At 50.1% G+C, this 27,949-nt stretch overlaps 1 protein-coding gene and 1 pseudogene across 1 annotated transcript in view; both read right to left on the bottom strand.

Moving 5' to 3' along the window:
- Positions 1-27,949, bottom strand: part of LOC140392865 (alpha-2-macroglobulin-like) — a 305,968-nt gene that overhangs the window by 189,055 nt on the left and 88,964 nt on the right. Inside the window, exons 8-10 of the mRNA XM_072478608.1 lie at positions 22,925-23,030; positions 22,291-22,405; positions 5,797-5,906 (exon numbers count right to left, since the gene is read on the bottom strand). Coding sequence (XP_072334709.1) covers positions 5,797-5,906; positions 22,291-22,405; positions 22,925-23,030 — 331 coding nt within the window. The remainder of the gene's footprint in view (positions 1-5,796; positions 5,907-22,290; positions 22,406-22,924; positions 23,031-27,949) is intronic.
- On the bottom strand, positions 2,473-4,689 carry LOC140392866 (fibronectin-like; annotated as a pseudogene).

The raw sequence follows: 27,949 nt of genomic DNA, 5'->3' as shown, positions 1-27,949 counted from the left end.
ATTCATTGGAGTTTAGGAGGTTGAGGGGAGATCTAATAGAAACTTACAAGACAATGAATGGCTTAGATAGGGTGGATGTAGGGAAGTTGTTTCCATTAGCAGGGGAGACTAGGACCCGGGGGCACAGCCTTAGAATAAAAGGGAGTCACTTTAGAACAGAGATGAGGAGAAATTTCTTCAGCCAGAGAGTGGTGGGTCTGTGGAATTCATTGCCACAGAGGGCGGTGAAGACCGGGACGTTGAGTGTCTTTAAGACAGAAGTTGATAAATTCTTGATTTCTCAAGGAATTAAGGGCTATGGAGAGAGAGCGGGTAAATGGAGTTGAAATCAGCCATGATTGAATGGTGGAGTGGACTCGATGGGCCGAATGGCCTTACTCCCGCTCCTATGTCTTATGGTCTTATGGAAGAGAGTTGACTCCTGTATCTATTGCACAGTATGTGTGTCGGAGAGTTTATCCCTCTATATATTATAGTGTGCAAGAGAGTTTAACCCTGTAACACTGTGTGTGCGTAGGAGTGTTTGACATTGTACATATTGTACAGTGTGTGTAGGAGAGTTTACCCTTTATATCATAATGTGGAGATGCTGGCATTGGACTAGGATAGGCACTGTAAGAAGTCTCACAACACCAGGTTAAAGTCCAACAGATTTGTTTGGAATCACTAGCTTTCGGAGCACAGCTCTTCCATCAGGTATTTAGGAGAGTTTAACCCTGTATATATTATACAGTATGTGGAGGAGGGATCAACCCTGTACATATTAGACGTGTGTCGGAGAGTTTAGCCCTCTATATATTACACAGTGTGTGTAAGAGACTTGAACACTATATATTACACATTATGTGTAGGAGAGTTTAACACTGTATATATTACAAGTATGTATAGGAGAGTTTAGCCCTGTATATATTACAGTATGTGTGTAGAGGAGAGATTAACTTTGTAAATATTACACAGTGCATGTGCGGAAGAGTTTAACCCTGTATATATTACGCAGTGTGCGTAGGAGAATTTAAAGCTGTATATATTACACTGTATGTCGAGAAGAGTTTAACGCTGTATATATTACACAGTGTGTGTGCAGGAGAGTTTAACCCTGTACATATTACACACTTTGTATGGGAGAGTTTAACCCTGTATATATTACACAGTATGTGTCGGAGATTTTAAAAAAGTTTTTATTCAATCGAGGATTTTCTCTCCGTGATTAGAAAAAGCACCGGCGTCCATAAACAGTTACCGATCACGGCACGTACACCAACAAACATAGATAGTGCCGTGGTTGGCGCCGATCCTCATGTTAACAGTCTAAAAGGTTTAAGATTGAATAAACACAGCATTGGGGGAGGGGGAAAGGGGTTTGATAAATAACAGCTTGTTACAGTTAAACAATTACAACATTATGATCAGTAGATACTCGGAGGGTCCTGCAGCATTCGTAGGAGGTGCTTTTTGCTTAAGTAGCTGCGCTGTTCACTTCATCCTTTGTTGGAAGGTCTAATGCAGGTAGGGAATATACAGTGAATGGTAGAACCCTCAAGAGTATTGAAAGTCAAAGAGATCTAGGTGTACAGGTCCACAGGTCACTGAAAGGGGCAACAAGGTGGAGAAGGTAGTCAAGAAGGCATACGGCATGCTTGCCTTCATTGGCCGGGGCATTGCGTATAAGAATTGGCAAGTCATGTTGCAGCTGTATAGAACCTTAGTTAGGCCACACTTGGAGTATAGTGTTCAATTCTGGTCGCCACACTACCAGAAGGATGTGGAGGCTTTAGAGAGGGTGCAGAAGAGATTTACCAGAATGCTGCCTGGTATGGAGGGCATTAGCTATGAGGAGCAGTTGAAGAAACTCGGTTTGTTCTCACTGGAACGAAGGAGGTTGAGGGGCGACCTGATAGCGGTCTACAAAATTATGAGGGGCATAGACAGAGTGGATAGTCAGAGGCTTTTCCCCGGGGTAGAGGGGTCAATTACTAGGGGGCATAGGTTTAAGGTGAGTGGGGCAAGGTTTAGAGTAGATGTACGAGGCAAGTTTTTTACGCAGAGGGTAGTGGGTGCCTGGAACTCGCTACCGGAGGAGGTGGTGGAAGCAGGGACGATAGTGACATTTAAGGGGCATCTTGACAAATACATGAATAGGATGGGAATAGAGGGATACGGACCCAGGAAGTGTAGAAGATTGTAGTTTAGTCGGGCAGCATGGTCGGCACGGGCTTGGAGGGCCGAAGGGCCTGTTCCTGTGCTGTACATTTCTTTGTTCTTTGATCAGATAAAGAGGATATGGGGCCTGGTCTCAGAGGGGTGGTTGAGGTGTTTCCAATTTGCTATACTCCATGCGGTGTCAGGTTTTTTTTTAAATGGGAGAAAGTCTTTGGTTGTCCATGAAGAGATGCCCGTTGTGTGGGTGAGGTTGTGAGGGGGTGGGGTGGGGGGTGGGTGGAGCAAGCAGAGAGTGTGTGTGGTGCAGAAGCTGGGAGGTGCTAAACATGAATGATCTCAGCTTTTCCAAGAACCTGTTGCCTGCAGTACTGCTCATGCTGTCTGCCACCCTACTCCAGCTTGTGGGGAGTCAGCCAGCGGGTTACTCGCGATCAGCGGCCAGGCATTCTACTGGGCAGGTGGTGTATTTTCATCAATATTTCACCATCGTGTATTCGGGCGTATGGCCAGAATTATCGGGCAATAGAGAACCGGTCCCGCCCAGCAGGGGGTCAACCCTGGGTTTGTGACAGTTGCTGCAGCGCCAACCCTGTTGTCCTCCTAAGCAATTGCATGTACAGATGGCACCAAGGTACTCCTTCTGCCACTATTCACCCATGTTGTACACATTGCCTTCATCGGAGCAGGTATCTTCATGTGGTTCACAATTGAACTCTCCCTTTCCGTTGTCTTTACAGGTACAGCTGAGCATTTGGCCAGACTCACTGTGCCGATTCCATTTCTAGCCAATTCTGTAGTTCATGCCAATTTCATGGCACCACTTAGACGATTCACACTTGAAATGACCACTTCCATAGCCAGCGCATCGACACCACAGTTTATAGCCACTTTCGGGCATTCGCTCCCATTCCTGGCCGATGGTGTGGTGGATATTTGTGGACCCATCAGAGATGATGGTTGAGGTTTCAGAAGAGGAATTTCACCAGTGTTGACGTCCTGCAGAATTTTCTGCTTCCCTTTCCCATCCAGAGCCTCGACGAGAATGTTGTACTTTCCCCCTGGCACAAGGTTAGGCAGCACGGCATACGTGGAGGTTCCTGGTAACCGGAGTTGAAAGGTTTGAACCTTGTTCTCTACGAGTTTACATGTGACCAGGTACTCCAAGGCTATGGTGGTCGGTGTCCAGGAGACGACGGTCTTGGGTTGTCGCACCTCCCCCGAGGGGGTGATTTCAGCTTGTTCTGGCTGGTGCCCGGGCCCGTTGGGAAGATCTCCTTCGAAGAACTCCATTCCTTGTGAGTGGAAGGTTGGGGTGTGGGTATGTGTCGGAGATTTTAACTCCGTATATTACACATTATGTGAAGGAGAGTTTAGCACTATTTATTACACAGTGGATGGAGTAAAGTTTAACCATCTATCTATTGCACAGTGTGTGTGTCGGAGAGTTTAACCCTGTATATATTACACAGCATGTATAAGAGAGTTAACACAGTATATATTAGACAGTGTGTGCAGGAAAGATTAACACTGTATCTATTCCACAGTGTGTGTGCGTCGGAGAGTATAACCCTGCATACATTACACAATGTGTGTAGGAGAGTTTAACCTTGTATATATTACAGTGTGTGTAAAAGACATTAACCCTCTATATATTACACTATGTGTGTATGAGAGTTTAATTGTGTATCTATTACAGTGTGTGTAGGTGAGTTTAACCCTGTATACACAGTGTGTTTGAAGGAGAGTTGAACCCTGTATATATTACACAGTTAGGAGAATGTAACCCTGTATGTATTACTCAGTGTGTGTAGGAGAGTTTAACCCTGTATATATTGTCATGTGAGAGTACCTTTAAGAAATGGGTGTTTAGAAAAATATCTGTAGTGGATGTACCTTTAAGAAATGGATGTTTATCAGTGATGTCAGAGTGTGGGTGGAGCTGGGCTGTTGTCTGCTTTTACTTTCGCTTTAGGCTGTTTGCTACAGGGTGTGTTTAGTTTTGTTTTAGATTTGGAAAAGCAGCAATTACAGCAAGATGTGTATGGATCTCTGCAAGCTAATGAATGTTCATTTGGAGTTTTCAAAGTGGTAACTATTCTCAGAAAAGATAAACCTGATGAAAGATTAAGAGTTACTTAGAGAGTACTGTATTCTTTGGGGGATTTATTGGTGTTGATAGTTGTTAAGATGTTTACTGTGGGTTTATAAAGTGTTAACTGGTTCCATAAATAAACATTGTTTTAATTTAAAAGTACTGTAGATTTCTGTTGCATCACACCTGCAGATTAGGGCCGTGTGCTCCCCATAACCACAATCTATTCAAAGTTGTGGGTCAGGTGAACTCCAAGATACATTTTGGAGCTCTCTAAACCCTGGTCCATAACAATATTACACAGTGTGCGTAGGAAAGTTTAACCCTGTATATATTACACATTGTGTGTGCAGGAGAGTTTAACCCTGTATATATTATGCAGTGTGTGCAGGAGACTTTAACCCTGTATATATTAAACAACATGTGTGGGACAGTTTAACACTGTATATATTAATGTGTGTGTAGGATAATTTAACCCTGTACATATTACACAGTATATGTAGGAGAGATCACCCCTGTATATTTTACTCAGGTGCGTGTAGGATTGTGTAACCCTGTATAACACCATGTGCGGTGGAGATTTTAATTCTGTATATGTTACAGAGTGTGTCTAGGAGAGTTTCATAGAATAGAATTTACAGTGCAGAAGGAGGCCATTCGGCCCATCGAGTCTGCACCGGCTCTTGGAAAGAGCACCCTACCCTGTATATATATCCTGTATATATTACACAGTGTGTGTAGGAGTATTTAACCCTTTATGTATTACACAGTGTGTGCTGGGGAGTTCAACCCTGCATATAATACACAATGTGGGTAGGAGAGATCAACCCTGTATATATTGCTCAGTGTGTGTAGGAGCCTTTAAGACTGTATATGTTACAGAATATGTCTAGGGGAGTTTAACCCTGTATATATTACTCAGTTTTTTGTAGGAGAGCTTAAACTTGTATATATTACACAATGTGAGTATCATCAGATCAATGAATCCCTAAAATGCAGGAGTTCATTCGGCCCATTGAGTATGCACCGACCCTACGAAAGAGCACTTTATCTTGTCCACTCTCCCACCCTATCGCTGTAAGTCTGCATTTATCATGGCCAATCCACCTAACCTGCACATCTTTGGACTGTGGAAGGAAACCAGAGCACCCCGAGGAACCCATGCAGACACAGGGAGAACATGCAAACTTCACACAGACATGTTTTCTCCTGGGTCGGCAGCACAGGGGCACAGTGGTTAGCATTGCTGCCTCACGGCGCCGAGGTCCCAGGTTCGATCCTGGCTCTGGGTCACTGTCCGTGTGGAGTTTGCACATTCTCTCCGTGTTTGCATGGGTTTCACCCCCACAACCCAAAGATGTGCAGAGTAGGCAGATTGGTCACGTGAAATTGCCCCTTAATTGGAAAAAACAAATTAACTGGACACTCTAAATTTATTTTTAAAAAAGAAGTTTACTCTGAGGTATATTACAGAGTATATAGGAGTGTATAATTCTGTATATATTATAATGAGTGCTAATGTATCCTATGAACATTAATTGTACCTGTCCTTTGTACTCAAGTCCTGATTTATAATAACTTTCCACTTCTTCAAAACTGATCTTTGTGATCTCCGTAATAACTTCACTTTGGGCAAATGATGACATTTGAATACCTGCAGGTAAGAGACAGTTTGTTAAATTAGGAATTCACAGGCACAAAGTTTGGGTCAGTGTCAGGATTATCCTTAGTTTATGTGTTAGTGTTAGGGTTAGCATTTGGGTTAGCGTTAGCATTTGGATTAGGGTCAGTGTCACGATTATCATTAGGTTATATTGAGTTAGCATTTGGATTAGGCTCAAGGTCAGTGTCAGGATCATCCTTAGAGTTAGGGTCAGGGTTACCATTTGTGTTAGAGTTCCATTTGGGTTCTGGGTTAAGGTTAGCATTTGGGTTAGGTCTAGGTTAGGGTTGGCATTTGGTTTTATGTTCGCGTTACCATTTCTATTGGAGTTAGGGTGACAATTTGCATTAGAGTTAGGGTTAACATTTGTGTCAGAGTTAGGATGACAATTTGCATGAGAGTTAGGGTTACCATTTGCATTAGAGTTAGGGTTACCATTCGCATTAGTGTTAGGGTTACCATTTGCATTAGCGTTAGGGTTACCATTTGTATTGGAGTTAGGGTTACCATTTGTATTAGAGTTAGTGTTACCATTTGCATTAGAGTTAGGATTACCATTTGGGTTCAGGTTAAGGTTAGCATTTGCGTTAGGGCTAGCATTTGTTTTAGGGCTAGGTTTGGGGTTAGCATTTGGTTTTGGGTTAGCATTTGGGTTAAAGTTAGCATTTGTGTTAAGGTTAGCATTTGTGTTGAGGTTAGAATTAGAATTTCGTTCAGGTCTCGGGTTAAGATTAGCATTTGTGCAAGGAATAGGGTCACCATTTGGATTACAGTGAGGGTTAACATTTCGGTTGGGGTTAGCATTTGATTTAGGATTAGCATTTCGGTTAGGGTTAACTTTTGTGATGGAGTACATAGGCACATCGGTATTCTCTCTTCCTGGTCTCAAATCCACTTCCCTGCCTGTTGTCGTTTGTAAAATCAGAAATGTATCTATCTCCTCGTGAAATCATTTAATGATTCAGATTCCACTGTACTGTGGGGCAGCGAGTTCAACAAATTCACCAGCCTCTGCGAGAAGTAGTTCCTCCTCATCTCAGATTTAAATCTAACGCCTCTCAACCTACACCTGAGACCTCTTGTTCTAAATTGCCTCACAAAGGGAACATTTGGTCTACAGTTACATCACCAATCCCTCTTAGTATTTTATATACCTCAATCAGATCCCTTCTCATCCTCCTAAACTCCAGCGAGGATAAGCCCAAACTGTTCAATCTCTCCTCCTTTCATCCCCGGAATCAATCTGGTGAACCTCCTCTGAGCTGCCTCCAATGTCAACACATCCTTCCTCAAATAATGTTTTGTTTAATTAAGGGGCAAATTAGAGTGGCCAATCCACCAACCCTGCACATCTTTTGGGTTGTGGGATTGAGACCCATGCAGACACAGGAAGAATGTGCAAATTCCACACGGAAGTGACCCGGGATCGGAATTGAACCCGGGTCCTCGGTGTGTGTGCTAACCGTGCCGCCCATGTCTTTCCTCAAATAAGGAGACCATAACTGTACACAATACTCCAGTTGTGATCTCACCAGTACCCTATACAATTGCAACAACACCCCTCTACTTTATACTCCAGTCCTTTTGCAAGAAATGCCAAAATTCCATTAGCCTTTTTTATTACATACTGTTCCTGCATACCGACTTAATGCGATTCATGAACAAAGAGACCTGGATCCCTCTGCCCAGATGTATTTTGAATTTGCATTCCATTTAGATAATAATTTGCGGACTTCCGGGTGCGGCTATGCAGAGCTAGGTCGCATATTCGGTAGCTCCCGCTTGGAACAGACTTTTGGGCTCTTTTGCAGGGCCCCCACGGCATTTGTTTGACATTTCCCGGTGTGGCAAGAGGACTGCAACACTCCCCTGATGGTGTCCCCCAGGAGTGTTGTGTCTTTTGGCTGCCAGGCCCGCCAGAAGCAGTGGAAGATTTGGCTGCAACAGGATAAACAGCATTTGCAGCAGTTTGCAGCATGCAAGCGGGGGAAGGGCAAGCTTAAAGCTGCAAACAGTCCTGAGGACCTTTATCAAAAGTGAATTCTAACAGCAGAGGGAACAACTGTGAAAAGATCTCACCAGGGCCACTGAAGAAGCGGGGACGAGGCTTCCGGTGGCGGCCATGGAGGAGTAGGTCACGCATTCGGCAGCTCCCGTCTGGAACGGACACTTAGACCTTTTTCAGGAGTTTCCACGGACATTTTGGGGCAGATTGGTGAAGCGAACACTGCCAAAAGGATTCCCTCTCGAGACTTTTGGGCTCTTTTCAGGGCCCCCAAGGGCACTTTTTCGATGTTTCCCGGTGTGGGAAGGAGTTAATAATAGTTCCCGTCAGTATATGGCTTTAACTAGGAGCGGGGTGACAAAAAAGGTGGTGGTGGACCAGAAGAAGGGAGGGAAGAAGGACAAAATGGCGGCGGGCGGAGACCAGGCAGCGTGGAGGCAGTGGGCGGAGGAGCAACAGGAGGGTATCTAGCGCTGCCTCAGAGAGATTAAAACGGACCTGCTAGAGCCGATGAAGGCTTTTATTGATAAGCTGCTGGAGACACAGATGGCCCAGGGGGTGGCGATCCGAGAGGCTCAACAAAAGATCTCTGTCAATGAGGACGAGATCTCAGTCCTGGCGGTAAAGGTGGAGGCGCACGAGGCGCTCCACAAGAAATGGCAGGAGCGGTTCGAGGAGATGGAGAATCGGTCGAGGCGGAAGAATCTGCGGATTATGGGCCTCCCAGAGGGGCTGGAGGGGCCGGACGTGGGGGCCTATGTGGTCACCATGTTAAACTCGCTGATTGGAGCGGGGTCCTTCCAGGGGCCCCTGGAGCTGGAAGGGGCCCATAGAGTGTTGGCGAGGAGGCCCAAGGCTAACGAGCCTCCGCGGGCGGTGCTGGTGCGGTTCCATCGGTTCGTCGATCGGGAGTGTGTGCTCAGGTGGGCCAAGAAGGAGAGGAGCAGCAAGTGGGAGAACGCGGAGGTTCGGATATATCAGGACTGGAGTGCGGAGGTGGCTAAGAGGAGGGCCGGGTACAATCGAGCGAAGGCGGTGCTGCACAGGAAGGGGGTGAAGTTTGGCATGTTGCAGTCGGCGCGATTGTGGGTTACCTACAAGGACCGGCACCATTATTTTGATGCTCCGGAGGAGGCGTGGGCCTTTGTTCAGGCCGAGAAGCTGAACACAGACTGAGGGTCGGGATGGGCGATTGGGGACTGCGGTGGATATGTTATGCCTATTTTTGATTTGGGGGGTGGGGGGCCTTTGCAATGTTTTGGGTTTCTTTTTCCCTGTGTTTTTCTCTTTCGGGTTGGGGAGGGTGGATGGGGCGGGTTGGGCACTGTTTTGGTTGGTGGCGGGGCCTGGTAGGTGGAGAGCGCGGGATTTTTTTCCCGTGCTGAAGACTGGGGGGGACGGGACCGGGGCGGGGAAGCGAAGATTGTTTCCCGCGCTTAGAACGGAGGGGGAGAGCCTGTGAATGGGGAGCGGGAGAGAAGGGTGTGCCACACAATGGGAGGAGTCGAAGGGGAGGCGGGAGTGGCCGGGGTCAGCAGGAGTCAGCTGACTTTCGGAAGTGCAATGGGGGGAGTAAACCAGCTAGGATGGGTCCTAGCCGGTGGGGGGGGGAGGGGGGGGGATCGAGTTGCTGCTGCTAAGATCAAGGAGGAGCTGGAGCGAGTGGGGTGGGTCAAGACGGGGGTATGCCGCTGTGGGGAACGGGCCGGGTGTGAGGTGCGGGCGCGTGGCTGGCCGAGGAGGGGTCATGGCTAGTTGGCGGGGGAGGGGGGGCTGGTAGCCCCCTGATCCGGCTGATATCCTGGAATGTAAGGGGACTGAATGGGCCGGTTAAGCGGGCCCGTGTGTTCGCGCACCTGAAGGGGCTCAAGGCGGATGTGGTTATGCTCCAGGAGACACACCTGAAGGTGGCAGACCAGGTAAGACTGAGGAAAGGGTGGGTAGGTCAGGTGTTTCACTCGGGGCTAGATGCCAAAAATCGAGGGGTGGCAATCTTGGTGGGAAAGAAGGTGTTCGAGGCGTCGAGCATTGTGGCAGATAATGGCGGTAGGTACATAATGGTAAGTGGTAAGTTGCAGGGAGAGAGGGTGGTACTGGTCAATGTGTATGCTCCGAACTGGGACAATGCGGGTTTTATGCGGCGTATGTTGGGTCGGATCCCAGACTTGGAAGTGGGGGGCCTGATAATGGGGGGAGACTTTAACACGGTGTTGGATCCTGCACTTGATCGCTCCAGGTCTAGGACTGGTAGGAAGCCGGTGGCAGCTAGAGTGTTGAGGGGATTTATGGACCAAATGGGAGGGGTAGACCCTTGGAGATTTGCAAGGCCGGGGGCTAGGGAATTTTCATTCTTCTCACATGTCCAGAAGGCTTATTCTTGAATCGGCTTTTTCATTTTGAGTAGGGCGCTGATAGCGAGAGTAGAGGATACCGAGTATTCGGCAATAGCCATTTCGGACCAAGCCCCGCATTGGGTGGACTTGGAGATGGGGGAGGAGAGGGACCAGCGCCCGCTGTGGCGCTTGGAGGTGGGGCTGTTGGCGGACGAGGAGGTGAGCGAGCGGGTCCGAGGAAGTATAGAGAGGTACTTGGAGACCAACGGCAACGGGGAGGTCCGAGTGGGGATGGTATGAGAGGCACTGAAGGCGGTGGTGAGGGGAGAGCTGATCTCCATCAGGGCCCACAAGGAGCGGAGGGAGCGGGGGGGAGAGGGAGAGGCTGGTGGGGGAGATGGTGAGGGTAGACAAGAGGTATGCGGAAGAACCTGAGGAAGGATTGTTGAGGAAGAGGCGCAGCCTCCAGGCCGAATTCGACCTGGTGACCACCAGGAAAACGGAGGTGCAGTGGAGGAAGGCCCAGGGGGCGGTCTACGAGTATGGGGAAAAGGCAAGCCGGATGCTGGCGCATCAGCTTCGGAAGCGGGACGCAGCTAGGGAGATCGGGGGAGTTCAGGACAGGGGAGGGAGTGTGGTGCGGAATGTGGTTGGCATCAATGGGGTCTTCAGGGACTTTTACGAGGAATTGTACCGACCCGAGCCCCCACGGGAGGAGGGAGGGATGGGCCGTTTCCTGGACCAATTGAGGTTTCCAAAGGTGGAAGAGGGACTGGTGGCGGGACTGGGGACCCCGATTGGGCTGGAGGAGCTGATCAAAGGGATAGGAAGCATGCAGGCGGGGAAGGCACCGGGGCCGGACGGTTTCCCGGTCGAGTTCTATAAAAAATATATGGACCTGTTGGGCCCGCTGTTAGTTAGGACCTTTAATGAGGCAAGGGAGGGGGGGGCTTTACCCCCGACGATGTCCTGGGCACTGACCTCCTTGATCCTGAAGCGGGACAAGGATCCCCTGCAATGTGGGTCTTACAGACCGATTTCCTTGCTAAATGTAGATGCCAAGGTGCTGGCGAAGGTCTTAGCCACGAGGATTGAGGATTGTGTGCCGCAGATCATCCATGAAGACCAGACAGGGTTTGTGAAGGGGAGACAGTTGAACGCGAATGTGCGGAGGCTTTTGAACGTTATCATGATGCCGGCGGGGGAGGCGGAGATAGTGGTGGCGATGGACGCTGAGAAAGCCTTCGATAGGGTAGAGTGGGGATACCTGTGGGAGGTGCTGAAGAGTTTCGGGTTTGGGGAGGGGTTTGTCAGGTGGGTTAGGCTGTTGTACGAGGTCCCGATGGCGAGTGTGGCCACAAATAGGAGGAGGTCCGAGTACAATCGGTTGCACTGAGGGACGAGACAGGGGTGTCCCCTGTCCCCCCTGCTCTTCGCACTGGCGATTGAACCCCTGGCTATGGCACTGAGAGAGTCGAGGAACTGGAGGGGGTTGGTGCGGGGTGGGGAGGAGCATAGGGTGTCGCTTTTTGCGGACGACCTGCTGCTGTATGTGGCGGACCCGGTGGGGGGATGCCGGAGGTAATGAGGATCCTTAGGGAATTCGGGGACTTTTCGGGGTACAAGCTCAATATGGGGTAGAGCGAGCTGTTCGTAGTTCAGCTAGGGAACCAGGAGAGGGGGATTGGCGAGCTCCCACTAAAAAGGGCGAAGAGGAGTTTCAGATATTTGGGGGTCCAGGTGGCCAGGAGCTGGGGGGCCCTGCATAGGCTTAACTTTACAAGGCTGGTGGAGCACATGGAGGATGAGTTCAAGAGGTGGGACGCGTTGCCGCTGTCCCTGGCGGGTAGGGTGCAGTCAATCAAAATGACGGTGCTCCCAAGGTTTTTGTTCCTGTTCCAGTGCCTCCCCGTGTTTATCCCGAAGGCTTTTTTCAGGCGGGTTAACAGGAATATAATGGGGTTTGTGTGGGCGCGAGGGACTCTGAGGGTGAGAAGGGTGCTCCTGGAGCGGAGTAGAGATAGGGGGGGGCTGGCGCTGCCCAATCTCTGTGGGTACTACTGGGCCGCCAATGCGACAATGGTGCGCAAGTGGGTGATGGAGGGGGAGGGGGCTGCATGGAAGAGGCTGGAGACGGCGTCCTGTGTGGGTACGAGTCTGGGGGCGCTGGCAATGGCGCTGCTGCCACTCCCTCCAAGGAGGTATACCACGAGCCCGGTGGTGGTGGCGGCCCTGAAGATTTGGGGGCAGTGGAGGCGGCATAGGGGGGAAGTTAGGGCCTCGGCGTGGACCCCATTACGGGGGAACCACTGGTTCGCCCCAGGAAGAACAGGTGGAGGGTTTTCGGGGTGGCACAGGGCAGGCATACGAAAGTTAGGGGACCTGTTTGTGGACGGGACGTTCGCGAGCTTGGGTGAGCTGGTGGAGAAGTACGGGCTCCCCCCGGGGAACACCTTCAGGTACTTACAGGTAAGGGCGTTTGCCAGACGGCAGGTGGTGGAATTCCCACGGCTACTGCCACACACAGTACAGGACAGGGTGCTCTCGGGGGGGTGGGTGGGAGTGGGGAAGATCTCGGAAACTTACCAGGTGATGCAGGAGGAGGAGGCGGCCTCGGTGGTGGAGTTGAAAGGTAAGTGGGCGGAGGAGTTGGGAGAGGAGATCGAAGAGGGGACGTGGGCAGATGCCCTAGGGAGGGTGAACTCTTCCTCTTCATGCGTGAGGCTCAGCCTCATACAGTTTAAGGTGCTGCACAGGGCACACATGACCGGGACAAGGATGAGCAGGTTCTTTGGGGGTGAGGACAGGTGTGTTAGGTGCTCAGGGTGCCCAGCAAATCACACTCATATGTTCTGGGCATGCCCAGCGCTGGAGGAATTTTGGAAGGGCGTAGCGAGGACGGTGTCGAGGGTGGTAGGATCCAGGGTCAAACCGGGCTGAGGGCTCTCAATATTTGGGGTGGCAGAGGAGCCGGGAGTGCAGGAGGCGAAAGAGGCTGGAATTCTGGCCTTTGCGTCCCTGGTAGCCCGGCGGAGGATTCTCCTTCAGTGGAAAGATACGAGGCCCCCAAGTGTGGAATCCTGGATCAGCGATATGGCAGGGTTCATTAAATTCGCCTTGAGAGGGTCGGTACAAGGGTTCTTTAGGCGGTGGTGTAGCGCACAATTACTTACGAGAGACGAATAGAGATGAAGTCGATGAGGCTTTATTAAGCGTGACTTGTTCCCCGCAGTTCAGCAACAGACTGGAGCTGCGGGGAGAACTCCTGGTTCTTATACTCCGCCTTCAGGGCGGAGCTAGAGATCAACAGCCAACCAGGACCCGGGATCTGTCAGCCAATGGCATCACGGCTTCACAGTCCCACATGACCCCTAATGCATACTACCACATTCACCCCTTGTTGAAAATGAACCCGGCGGGGTGGTGCTTCTCATGGTGGTAGGGGTTTACAAGGCTGGTCCTGGGAGGAAAAACTTTTGCATGTCATTACAGTGCCCTACACTTTGCCCTACACTGGGCTATGTACAGGGTTTGTGAACTATTTACAATATTCGTAAGAAGAAAAAAAAGAACATTCTCGTTAAAGTCCACAACATTCTTGTGTTACACCGATGCCACGAGTCGAGCGGGCGGTCTGGTCTTCCTTGTCGATCGCCTCAGCCCCGGTGGTGGTGCAGGTGCTTGTTCCAGCGTTGTCGTCTCCGGGAGCTTTACGGTGTCTGCTTCTGCTTCACTCCTGGTCGGACATGGGAGGAGGACCGATCCTCCCGGGAAGGGGGCGGTCGCGGGGTGCGCCGGTGGCAGGGAGGGGGTGATTGGTGTCGGGGGGGTGTGCGTGTTGCCGGCGGGCGCCAGGTCTCGCAGGGAGACCGTGTCCTGTCGGCCGTCGGGGTACGCCACGTAGGCGTACTGCAGGTTCGCGTGGAGGAGGTGAACCCTCTCGACCAACGGGTCCGACTTGTGCGCCCGCACATGTTTCCGGAGCAAGATGGGTCGTGGGGCCGCCAGCCAGGTGGGCAGCGACGTTCCAGAGGAGGACTTCCTGGGGAAGACAAGGAGGCGCTCATGGGGCGTTTGATTAGTGGTAGTACACAGCAGCGACCGGATGGAGTGGAGAGTGTCCGGGAGGACCTCCTGCCACCGTGAAACTGGGAGATCCCTGGACCGTAGGGCCAGTAGGACGGTCTTCCAGACTGTGCCGTTCTCCCTCGCTACTTGCCCGTTCCCCCGGGGGTTGTAGCTGGTCGTCCTGCTCGAGGCTATACCCTTGCTGAGCAGGAACTGGCGCAGCTCGTCACTCATGAAGGAGGACCCCCTGTCGCTATGGATATATGCGGGGCAACCGAACAGCGTGAATATGGTGTTAAGGGCTTTAATAACTGTGGCCGCTGTCATGTCTGGGCAGGGGATGGCGAAAGGGAAACGAGAGTACTCGTCCACCACGTTCAGGAAGTATGTGTTGCGGTCGGTGGAGTGGAGGGGCCCTTTGAAATCCAGACTGAGGCGTTCAAAGGGACGGGAAGCCTTGATCAGGTGCGCTCTATCCGGCCTGAAAAAGTGCGGTTTGCACTCTGCGCAGATGTGGCAGTTCCTGGTGACTGTACAGACCTCCTCCACGGAGTAGGGGAGGTTGCGGGACTTTATAAAATGGTAGATCCGAGTGACCCCCGGGTGGCAGAGGTCCTCGTGGAGGGTTTGGAGACGGTTTATTTGTGCGTTGGCACATGTGCCGCGGGATAGGGCATCGGACGGCTCGTTCAGCTTTCCGGGACGGTACAAGATCTCGTAGTTGAAGGTGGAGAGCTCGATCCTCCACCTTAAGATCTTGTCATTTTTAATTTTACCCCGCTGTGCATTATCGAACATGAAAGCTACCGACCGTTGGTCAGTGAGGAGAGTGAATCTCCTGCCAGCCAGGTAATGCCTCCAATGTCGCACAGCTTCCACTATGGCTTGGGCTTCCTTTTCCACTGAGGAGTGGTGGATTTCTGAGGCGTGGAGGGTTCGGGAGAAAAAGGCCACGGGTCTGCCCGCTTGGTTAAGGGTGGCCGCTAGAGCTACATCGGAGGCGTCGCTCTCGACCTGGAAGGGGAGGGACTCGTCGATGGCGCGCATCGTGGCCTTTGCGATATCCGCTGTGATGCGGCTGAAGGCCTGGCGAGCCTCTGTCGACAGGGGGAAGGTAGTGGTCTGTATTAGGGGGCGGGCCTTGTCTGCGTACTGGGGGACCCACTGGGCGTAATATGAAAAGAACCCCAGGCAGCGTTTCAGGGCTTTGGAGCAGTGGGGGAGGGGAAATTCCATGAGGGGGCGCATGCGTTCGGGGTCGGGGCCTATTATCCCATTGCGCACTACACATCCCAAGATGGCTAGCCGGTTTGTGCTAAACACGCACTTGTCCTCGTTGTATGTGAGGTTCAAGGCTTTAGCGGTCTGGAGGAATTTTTGGAGGTTGGCGTCGTGGTCCTGCTGATCGTGGCCGCAGATGGTTACGTTGTCGAGATACGGGAACGTGGCCTGCAACCCGTGTTGATCAACCATTCGGTCCATCTCCCGTTGGAAGACCAAGACCCCGTTTGTGATGCCAAATGGGACCCTTCGGAAGTGGTATAGTCGCCCGTCTGCCTCGAAGGCTGTGTACTTGCGGTCACTTGGGCGGATGGGAAGCTGGTGGTAGGCGGACTTGAGATCCACGGTGGAGAAGACCTTATATTGGGCAATCCGATTGACCATGTCGGATATGTGGGGGAGAGGGTACGCATCTAGCTGTGTGTACCTGTTGATGGTCTGTCTATAGTCTATGACCATCCTTTGCTTCTCCCCTGTCTTTACTACTACCACCTGTGCTCTCCAGGGACTATTGCTGGCCTGGATTATGCCTTCCTTCAGCAACTGCTGGACTTCGGACCAAATAAATGTCCGGTCCTGGGCGCTGTACCGTCTGCTCCTAGTGGCGACGGGTTTGCAATCCGGGGTGAGGTTTGCAAACAAGGATGGGGGTTCAACTTTGAGGGTTGCGAGGCCGCAGATAGTGAGTGGGGGTATTGGGCCGCCGAATTGGAATGTTAGGCTCTGCAGGTTGCACTGGAAGTCTAATCCCAGTAATGTGGGCGCGCAGAGTTGGGGAAGGACGTAGAGCCTGTAGTTTTTAAACTCCCTCCCTTGCACCGTTAGGGTCACTATGCAGAACCCTTTGATCTGTACGGAGTGGGATCCTGCAGCTAGGGAAATTTTTTGCGTACTGGGACGGATGGTCAAAAAACAGCGTCTTACCGTGTCGGGGTGGATGAAGCTTTCTGTGCTCCCAGAGTCGATCAGGCATGGTGTCTCGTGTCCGTTGATCAGCACCGTTGTTGTAGTCGTCTGGAGCGTCCGGGGCCGTGCTTGGTCCAGCGTCACCGAGGCCAGACGCGGTCGCTGTGTCTCAGCGTCTTCTTCGAACCCCGTGGAGCCGTCGATGCTGGGGTCCATTGTTGTCGTCCAAGATGGCGGCGGGGGTGAACAAAATGGCCGCCCCCATGCACCGCACATGGCTGGGGGGTCCCAAGATGGCGGCGGGAGTGGACAAAATGGCCGCCCCCATGCATCGCACATGGCTGGGGGATCACAAGATGGCGGCGCCCATCCTCCCCTCGTGGTGGCCGGGACCCAAAATGGGCCTGCGGGTCGCACATGGGGCGCTGGGGGGGGTTGGGGAGCGTTTGGGATGCGCTGGACTCTTTCTTCTCCGGGGACAGCGGCGACCCCCCGGGACCGGCACACAGCCGCGAAATGGCCCTTTTTGCTGCAGCTCTTGCAAATCGCTGCGCGGGCGGGGCAGCGCTGCCGGGGGTGTTTCGCCTGGCCGCAGAAATAGCAGCGGGCCCCCCCGGGATGACCTGGCGTCTGAACCGCGCAAGCCTGTGAAGGGGGGGGGGGGGGGGTTTCACGACGGGGGTCCACGGAGCCCAAGGGGCTGCCGCGCGGTCAGGGCTGTACGCGCGGGCGTTTTGCGCGGCCACATCTAGGGAAGCTGCAAGGGCTCGTGCCTCTGAGAGTCCTAGCGACTCTTTTTCTAACAGTCTTTGGCGGATTTGGGGAGAGTTCATAACTGCCACAAACGCATCACGAATTAACAAGTCCGTGTGTTCAGCCGTGTTTACCGGCGGGCAGCTGCAGGCCCGTCCCAAAATTAGCAGCGCGGCGTAGAATTCGTCTAGCGATTCTCCGGGACTTTGCCATCTCGTTGCGAGTTGGTAGCGTGCGTAGACCTGGTTCACTGGGCGAACGTAGATGCTCTTTAGTGCTGCAAACGCCGTCTGGAAATCCTCTGCGTCTTCTATGAGAGGGTAAATTTCCGGGCTTACCCTCGAATGCAGGACCTGCAGTTTCTGGTCTTCTGTGATCAGGCCGGGGGCCGTTCGGAGGTAGCCTTCGAAACAAGTCTGCCAGTGTTTAAAAATTGCTGCTGAGTTCACTGCGTGGGGGCTGATCCTCAGGCATTCCGGGACGATCCTGAGCTCCATAGTCCTTTAAGCACGCTTAATAAATTGTAGCGCACAATGACTTACGAGAGACGAATAGAGATGAAGTCGATGAGGCTTTATTAAGCGTGACTTGTTCCCCGCAGTTCAGCAACAGACTGGAGCTGCGGGGAGAACTCCTGGTTCTTATACTCCGCCTTCAGGGTGGAGCTAGAGATCAACAGCCAACCAGGACCCGGGATCTGTCAGCCAATGGCATCATGGCTTCACAGTCCCACATGACCCCTAATGCATACTACCACAGGTGGCAATCGTTCTTAGACTTTCTGGCAGAACGCTAGACATTGGTCAATGGCAGCAGCAGCTCGGGGGGTGGGGGGGGGGTTACTTTATTTTTGTTTATGTTATTTACACTGGAGGGTCTGAGGGGGTGTATACACCTGTTGTGTTAAGTCGGGGTGTTAATGTTAATTTATTATTTAGGTACAGGGGGGGAGGGGTTGGGGGTTGCTTTTTTAGATTGTGTTTTGTGCTTAACCCTGTTGGGTTCTTTTTTCTTTCTCATTTTGTTATTGATATTTTATGAAAACCTTTAATAAAAATTATTTTAATAAAAAAAGATAATAATTTGCCTTTCTACTTTTTCAGCCAAAATGGATAACCTCACACTTATCCACATTAAACTCCATCTGCCAAATTTTGACCCATTCTCCTAGCCTAGCCATATCCATCTGTAAAATCTTTATTGCCTCTTCACTGCCTGCTTTCCCACCTATTTTAGTATCATCTGCAAATTTTGCTATGTTACACTCTGTCTCTGCTTGCAGATCATTTATATAGATTATAAACAGTTGAGGTCTATGGACTGACCCCTGCGGCACCCCGCTAGTCTCAGTTCGCCAGTCAGAGAAGATCTAATTTATCCCTACCTTCTGCTTTCTGTCAGTCAGCCAATCCTCTATCCAATCTCGTCCTCTACCCCCAATCCCCTGCGACCGCACCTTCTTGATCAGGGTTAAAGATTAGGGTTAGAGATAACATTTGGGTTCGAGCTGCATTTGTTTTAGGTTTAGGGTTAGAATTTGTGTTGGGTCAAGGGTTATGGTTAGCATTTGTGTTAGGGCTAAGGTTAGAGTTCTGGTCAGTGTTAGGATTGCCCTTGGGTTATGTGTTAGTATTAAGGTTAGAGTTAGTATTTGTGTTAGGGTTAGTATTTGAGGGCAGCACGGTAGCATTGTGGATAGCACAATTGCTTCACAGCTCCAGGGTCCCAGGTTCGATTCCGGCTTGGGTCACTGTCTGTGCGGAGTCTGCACATCCTCCCCGTGTGTGCGTGGGTTTCCTCCGGGTGCTCCGGTTTCCTCCCACAGCCCAAAGATGTGCAGGTTAGGTGGATTGGCCATGATAAATTGCCCTTAGTGTCCAAAATTGCCCTTAGTGTTGGGTGGGGTTACTGGGTTATGGGGATAGGGTGGAGGTGTTGACCTTGGGTAGGGTGCTCTTTCCAAGAGCCGGTGCAGACTCAACGGGCCGAATGGCCTCCTTCTGCACTGTAAACAGGGAGAACACGCAGACTCCACACAGCCAGTGTCCCAAGCAGGAATCGAACCTGGGTCCCTGGCGCTGTGAAGCAACAGTTCTAATCACTATGCTATCGAGCTGCCAACACACGCCCCTCGGTGGGAAACCAACAAGAGGGAAAAATGTACTTTACATCTTCCTCACCAATCTACCTATCCCAAATGCAGAAGTCCATGATTGCATTGCCAGGATTGACCACTGCAGTCTTATGGAGACAATTGGCCAAAATTCTCCGGCCTTTTGCTGGCGAAGGGATTTTCTGGACCCACCGGCAGCGCCTCCCTTTCCCTCCCCCACCCGTAGGTTTCCCAGCGGCATGGGCTGGCTTCAATGGGAAATTCCATTGATTAGCGGCGGGAGCAAAGAATCCTGCCACCAGCGAACTGCACGGCATCTCCAACTGCCGATAAACATGCGGCTGGGAGACCGGAGAATTCCGCCCAATGTTCTGTCTTCACATTGATGGCAGCCTCCATCATTTTGTGTGGCACTACTGCAGAAAGTTGTGGGTTCACAAAATCATTGACATCATGGACTTCCCACAAAGATAGTTTATTCCTGAGCTCAACAGCTACATGCAACATTTGTGCTCTGCCTCCGCTCCCAGGGATAACTCCTGTCACATGACCTCTTTTGTAGCCATGTCTTAATGTGACCACCCGATCTACAACTACGATCATGTTTAACATGGGCAGCACGGTAGCATTGTGGATAGCACAATTGCTTCACAGCTCCAGGGTCCCAGGTTCGATTCCGGCTTGGGTCACTGTCTGTGTGGAGTCTGCACATCCTCCCCGTGTGTGCGTGGGTTTCCTCCGGGTGCTCCGGTTTCCTCCCACAGTCCAAAGATGTGCAGGTTAGGTGGATTGGCCATGATAAATTGCCCTTCGTGTCCAAAAATTGCCCGTAGTGTTGGGTGGGGTTACTGGGTTATGGGGATAGGGTGGAGATGTTGACCTTGGGTAGGGTGCTCTTTCCAAGAGCCGGTGCAGACTCGAGGGGCCGAATGGCCTACTTCTGCACTGTAAATTCTATGATAAAAAAGAATCTATGATTTGTGTTAGGGTTAGCATTTGGGTTCTGGTCAGTGTCAGGATTTTCTTTAGGCTATGTGGTAGTGTCAGGGCTAGGATTAGAATTTGGATAAGGGGCAACAGTGAGAGTTAGGGTCAGTTTCAGAGGTAGGATTAGTTCTTGGCTTTAGGTTAGTTACATGATTAGGGTCAGGGATAAGTTCTTAACAAATGTTAGCTGTAGTACTAGGGTTAAGGTTAGGATCAGGCTGAAGGTTAGAAGTGTGGTTGGGATTAGGGTTCGGTTTCCATTGGGGGTTAGGATTAGTGTTGCATCAGGGTTCGGATTCGGATTAGAGTTAGTGCTATGTTAGGGCTAGGTTTCCTAACAACGGATTATGTTTAAGGAGAGGCTTAGTTTGGCATCAGAGAGTATTTAATCTCAACATCTGAAGGTGAGCGACTCGCTGTTCAGTGGGAGGTTATAGTGACAGAAAAGATGAGAGAGGGAGAACAAGAGAGAGAAAATTAAATAAAGATAGAGAAAGAGAGAGCAAAAGGCAAGAGAAAGTGAAAGGGAAAACCCAAAGGAGGAGTACTGTGTCAGATAGAGAGAAAGAAAGACATAGAGTGAGAGAATGAGAGAGAAAGAAAGAGGATGAAAGACCGAGTGACAGAGAGAGATGGAGAGTAAGTAAGAGTCAGAAATGCAGGGAGAGGCAGAGAGAGAACAGAGGGAAACAGAAATAAGAGAGACGGAAAGGGAGAGCGACAGACAGAAAGATAGGAATGCTGAGAATGAAACAGAGCACAGCAGATTGTATCAGAACGATTAAAAGATAGAGAGGTGGATGTCATGATATATATAATGTAAGGGGTGTAAAGTGTTGACAAGATGATGTTCACATATCTCAACATTAGATGGCACCACAGAGCAGTCATATAATAATTGTGCCTCCTGGAGTTCTGGGAGGAGATTGGAGAAGGTGTTATAGAAGGTTAGTTAAAGGTTGAGATATTAGTTAGTTGTATGAAAGGTATAGATTTCTGTAGCATAGATTGTTCTTTTATTAGCTATTATGTCGTAAAGTGTGTGAATCATTTAAAGTAGTGTAAAATAAACTAGCTTTGTTTCAAAAGCATTGCTTGATGTTCTTTGTCAGCACTACGACTTTTAGCCATCTTGAAGGACACACAAGGAAGATCACAGTGGAGAGATTGTGAGAGATAGAATGAATAAGAGATAGAGAGAAACATTGAGAAACAGAGTGAAAAAGACACAGATTGAGAGAGAGACAGAGAGAGAGAAACAGAAAAAGAGACAGAGTGAGAGAGCGACAGAGAGAGGCAGATAGAGAGAGAAGAGAGAGAGAAAGAGAGACAGACAGTGATTCAGACAGAAAGAGAGAGAAAAAGAAATAACACGTAGCAAGAGAAACAGAGGCAGAGAGAGTGAGAGAGACAGAGAAAAAATGATTGAGATCCAGACAGACAGTGAAGGGGAGAGGGTATTTGAGGATATTAGTGTGTGTTATATTACATTTGGTGGTAATATATTGTGTTGTCTTTTTCTTCCAGAATGGTCCATTGTGTTGATGACAAAGAATCCACCAATCATTAGATTGAAACAAAACAAATTTATTGTATAATGATTAATTAAATGGAGTTTGCACATGCTACTGAGCTATAGTTAATAATAAAGTAATATTGAATCTGTCTAGCAGTAATCAATGATCTAAATAGTCATTAATAATACTATGATCTAACCTCGTGTTAACTCTATCTAACCTAATCTTCTCCTAGTGCGGTTCTCTTGCTTTCTCCTTCACTAACACTACCCAGCATTCCCTGAGGTCTGATTTATATACAGAAAAGTGGTGGTGCCCGCTAGTGTTTGAAATACAGAGAGATGCAATAATTAACTCTTCACTAAACTGCCTATATATATATATATCATTACTTGTGCGTCCATATACTCACCCGTACCCTCCTCCGTCAGAACAAAATGTGCGTGAATGTTACGATTGAAGCGCCGTTTAATGAGTTTGAAGGCTTCAGTGGGGAGAAGCTGAATTAGGCAGCCATCAGAATCCGTCTGAGGGAGAGAATTTGGAAAAGATAGTTACGTTGATCTTGTCACTCCAATCATGCTCACAGGAATCTTCCCAGCACCAACCCAACACCGCACAAAGCTGATATTCCGGCAATCACACTCCATTTACATCAGTACTGACCATCGAACAGCACTCTCACAGTACTGACCATCGACAGTGCAGCACTCCCTCAGTACTGACCCCTGACAGTGCAGCACTCCCTCAGTACTGACTACCAACAGTGAAGCACTCCCTCAGTACTGACCCACTGACAGTGCAGTTCTCCCTCAGTACTGACCCTCTAGCAGTGCAGCACTCCCTCAGTACTAACCCTCCCACAGTGCAGCACTCCCTCAGCAATGACCCTCTGACAGTGCAACACTCCCTCAGTACTGACCCTCTGACAGTGCAGCTCTCCCTCAATACTGACCCTCCAATTGTGCAGTACTCAACCTGGGCTGATGCATGGATGTCAAGTGTGAGCATTATGTTTGTTACTGGATCGGTTGTGCAATTCTTACCTGACCAATCACATGTTGACAATGTTTCAGACGGGAAACATATTTGTGGGATTCCAAGCAGATAGTGCCATTAACCAATCCTTTCACTGATTTCCCGTAGGTATATCTGTAAAATGTTAACACAGAGTAAAGCTCCTTCTGCATTGCTGCCATCTAGCACTCCCAGGGCAGGAACAGCACGGGGTTAGATACAGAGTAAAACTCCCTCTACACTGTCCCCATCAAACACTGCCAGGACAGGTACAGCACGAGGTTAGATACAGAGTAAAGCTCCCTCTACACTGTCCCCATCAAACACTGCCAGGACAGATACAGCACGAGGTTAGATACAGAGTAAGGCTCCCTCTACACTGTCCCCATCAAACACTCCCAGGACAGGTACAGCACGAGGTTAGATACAGAGTAAGGCTCCCTCTACACTGTCCCCATCAAACACTCCCAGGCCAGGTACAGCACGAGGTTAGATACAGAGTAAAGCTCCCTCTACACTGTCCCCATCAAACACACCCAGGACAGGTACAGCACGAGGTTAGATACAGAGTAAAGCTCCCTCTACACTGTCCCCATCAAACACTGCCAGGACAGGTACAGCACGAGGTTAGATACAGAGTAAGGCTCCCTCTACACTGTCCCCATCAAACACTCCCAGGACGACTTCCGGTGGTGGATATGAGGGAGTATGTCGCACATTTGGTGGCTCTCGCTCCGGTCAGATTTTTGGACCTTTTTCCCTGACTTGTTTGTACTTTTGAGCATTGGATCTGAAGGCACAGGCACTCAGGCACTGACTCCAGATATAGGTGTATGGAATTAAGAAGCGGAACGAATCGTAAACAATTGAAGAAGTGGGCAAACAAGGGCGGTGTAGAAGCCGCTACTGAGAACAATATGGCCGGTGTCCGGACCTCGGTGCATTCAGCCCAGCCAACAATGGAGCATCTGCTGAAGATCATCCAAGAAGGTTTCACTGCGCTGAAACGGGACAGTTTAAACTGTGGTCAGGACCAGGGGCACAAAATGCACCACGAAATAGAAAGTGCATGTCAGAAAGGCAAGGTCACAGTGATCATGGGGGACTTCCATATGCAGGTGGACTGGGTAAATAATGCTGCCAGTGGACCCAAGGAAAGGGAATTCATTGAATGTTTACAGGAGGGCTTTTTGGAACAGCTTGTGATGGAGCCCACGAGGGGACAGGCCATTCTGGACTTAGTGTTATGTAATGAGCCAGACTTGATTAAAGATCTTAAAGTAAGGGAACACTTAGGAGGCAGTGATCATAATATGGTAAAATTCAATCTCCAATTTGAAAGAAAGAAGGTAGAATCAGATGTAAAGGTGTTACAGTTAAATAAAGGTAACTACATGGGCATGAGGGAGGAACTGACGAAAATCAACTGGGAGCAGAGCCTAGTGGGAAAGACAGTAGAACAGCAATAGCAGGAGTTTCTGGGAGTAATTGAGGACACAGTACAGAGGTTCATCCCAAAGAAAAGAAAGGTTATCAGAGGGGGGATTAGGCAGCCATGGCTGACAAAGGAAGTTAGGGAATGCATCAAAGCAAAAGAGAAAGCCGATAATGTGGCAAAGAGTAGTGGGAAGTCAGAAGATTGGGAAGGCTACAAAAACAGAGGATAACAAAGAGAGAAATAAGGAAAGAGAGGATCAAATATGAAGGTAGGATCGCCAGTAACATTAGGAATGATAGTAAAAGTTTCTTTAAATACATTAAAAACAAACGGGAGGCAAAAGTAGACATTGGGCCGATCCAAAATGACGCTGGTAATCTAGTGATGGGAGACAAGGAAATAGCTGAGGAACTAAATAAGTACTTTGCGTCAGTCTTCACAGTAGAAGACATGAGTAATATCCCAACAATTCAGGAGAGTCAGGGGGCAGAGTTGAATATGGTAGCCATCACAAAGGAGAAAGTGCTAGAGAAACTAAGAGGTCTAAAAATAGATAAATCTCCAGGCCCAGGTGGGCTACATCCTGGAGTTCTAAAGGAGATGGCTGAAGAAATAGTGGAGGCGTTAGTTATGATCTTTCAAAAGTCACTGGAGTCAGGGAAAGTCCCAGAGGATTGGAAAATCACTGTTGTAACCCCCCTGTTCAAGAAGGGAACAAGGAAAAAGATGGAAAATTATAGGCCAATTAGCCTAACCTCGGTTGTTGGCAAGATTCTAGAATCCACTGTTAAGGATGAGATTTCTAAATTCTTGGAAGTGCAGGGTCGGATTAGGACAAGTCAGCATGGATTTAGTAAGGGGAGGTCGTGCCTGACAAACCTGTTAGAGTTCTTTGAAGAGATAACAAATAGGTTAGACCAAGGAGAGCCAATGGATGTTATCTATCTTGACTTCCAAAAGGCCTTTGATAAGGTGCCTCACGGGAGACTGCTGAGTAAAATAAGGGCCCATGGTATTCGAGGCAAGGTACTAACATGGATTGACGATTGGCTGTCAGGCAAAAGGCAGAGAGTTGGGATAAAAGGTTCTTTTTCGGAATGGCAACCGGTGACGAGTGGTGTCCCGCAGGGTTCAGTGTTGGGACCACAACTGTTCTCTTTATATATTAACGATCTAGATGACGGGACTGGGGGCATTCTGGCTAAATTTGCCGATGATACAAAGATAGGTGGAGGGGCAGGTAGTATGGAGGAGGTGGGGAGGCTGCATAAAGATTTAGACAGTTTAGGAGAGTGGTCCAAGAAATGGCTGATGAAATTCAACGTGGGCAAGTGCGAGGTCTTGCACTTTGGAAAAAAGAATAGAGGCATGGACTATTTTCTAAACGATGACAAAATTCATCATGCTGAAGTGCAAAGGGAGTTGGGAGTCCTAGTCCAGGATTCTCTGACCTGGACTCGCACGGGCTGATTATGGGAGGTGATTTTAACACAGTCCTTGACCCTGGCCTGGACCGGTCGTGCTCAAAAACGGGTAGGGTGCAGGCAATGGCAAACGAACTGAGGGGGTTCATGGCGCAAAAGGGGGGGGGGGTGGGGTTGACCCATGGAGGGCTAGTCGGCCGACGGGGAAGGAGTTTTCGTTCTATTCACATGTTCATAAGGTGTATTCCCAAATTGATTTTTTCACCATGAGCAGGGATTTGCTGGCGGGGGTGATGGACGTAGAATATTCGGTGATCGCTATTTTGGACCATGCTCCACATTGGGTTGATCTTCAGCGCCCTCAATGGAGGCTAGAGGTCGGTCTGCTGGCGGGCGAGGCGGTGTGTGAGAGAGTGAGGAAATGTATGCAAAATTACCTGCAGGTCAATGACACAGGGGAAGTCTCAGCTGCAGTGCTCTGGGTGGCGCTGAAAGCAGTGGTGAGAGGGGAGCTGATCTCGATTTGAGCACATAGGGACAGGACGGACAGGGCAGAAACGGACCGACTGGTGAAGGAGATTTTATAGATAGACAGAAGATATGTGGAGACGCTGAGGGCAGAGTTTTTAAGGCAACGACGAAGGCTACAGATGGAGTTTGGGGTGTTGTCCACAGGTAAGGCGGTAGAGCAGCTAAGGAAGGCAAGGGGTGCAATCTACGAGCATGGAGAGAAAGCCAGTGGAATGCTGGCACAGCAATTGAGGAAGAGGGAAGCAGCTAGGGAAATAGGGAAGGTACTCAACGTAGGGGGGAGACTTGGTAGGAGATCCGGCAGGGCTGAACAAGGTGTTCAGGAACTTCGGCAGTAATCTTTATACCTCGGAACGCCCCGCGGAGCCGGAGGGGATGAGGCACTTTCTGGATGGGCTGACCTTCCCAAAAGTGGGTAGGGGGTTGGTAGGCGAACTGAGGGTCCCGATTAGGACCGAAGAAATATTGGTGGGCTTGAGGGTAAAGCCCTGGGGCTGGATGGGTATCCGGTGGAGTTCTATAAAAAGTTTTCTGAGATAGTGGGGCCGGTGTTGGTTGGGGTTTTTAATGAGGCAAGAGTCAGAGGGGTTTTACCCCCGACGATGTCACAGGCCACCATCTCCCTGATATTGAAACGGGACAAAGACCCGGAGGCATGTGGGTCCTATAGGCCGATCTCTCTGCTCAATGTAGATGCAAAATTACTGGCCAAGCTCTTGGCTGCCAGGATTCAGGACTGTGTGCCAGACGTTATTATGGAAGACCAAACTGGTTTTGTCAAGGGCAGGCAATTGGTGGCCAACATAAGAAGGCTGCTGAATGTGATCATGATGCTCCCGGAGAGTAGGTAAGTAGAGGTAGTTGTGGCAACGGATGCCGAGAAGGCTTTCGACCGGGTTGAGTGGGACGATCTGGGTTTGGGGAGGGCTTTATCGACTGTGTTAGACTGATGTACCAGGCTCCGGAGGCTAGCGTGAGAACGAATTGGACAACGTCTGACTATTTTGGGCTGTACCGAGGGACGAGGCAGGGGTGCCCCCTCTCCACACTGCTGTTTGCGCTAGCAATAGAGCCGCTGGCAATTGCCCTGAGAGCTTCTAGGGGTTGGAAGGGGCTGGTACCGGGGAGGGGGGGGGGGGGGGGGGGGGGGGGCGGGGGGGAGCGGGCAGAGTTTTGTTATACGCCGACGACCTGCTCTTATACATCACGGATCCAGTGGCTGGGATGGATGTAATCATGGGAATCCTGAGGGATTTCGGCCGGTTCTTGGGGTATAAACTGAACAGGGCAAAAAGTGAGTTGTTTGTAAGCCAGGCGAGGTGCCAGGAGGGTCAGCTGAGGGGGCTGCCGTTTAGGTTAGTAGGGGGCAGTTTTAGATACTTAGGGATACAGGTGGCACGGGACTGGGGCCGGTTGCACAACTTGAACTTATCTCGGTTGGTGGAGCAAATGAGGGTCGAGTTCCGGAGGTGGGATGCGCTCCCACTGACACTAGCGGGGAGAGTGCAGATGGTTAAAATGACGATCCTCCCGAGATTCCTGTTCGTATTCCAGTGTCTCCCCATTTTCATTCCGCGGTCAATAAAATGATTAGGGATTTGTGTGGGTGGGAAAGTCCCCGCGGGTGAGGCGATTGATGCTCGAGAGGTACGAGGGGAAGG

Source organism: Scyliorhinus torazame, chromosome 16 (assembly GCF_047496885.1).
Source record: "Scyliorhinus torazame isolate Kashiwa2021f chromosome 16, sScyTor2.1, whole genome shotgun sequence".
Taxonomy (NCBI): Eukaryota; Metazoa; Chordata; class Chondrichthyes; order Carcharhiniformes; family Scyliorhinidae; genus Scyliorhinus; species Scyliorhinus torazame.
The sequence above is the reverse complement of the archived record's forward strand: the minus strand, read 5'-3'. Positions and strand labels throughout refer to the sequence as shown.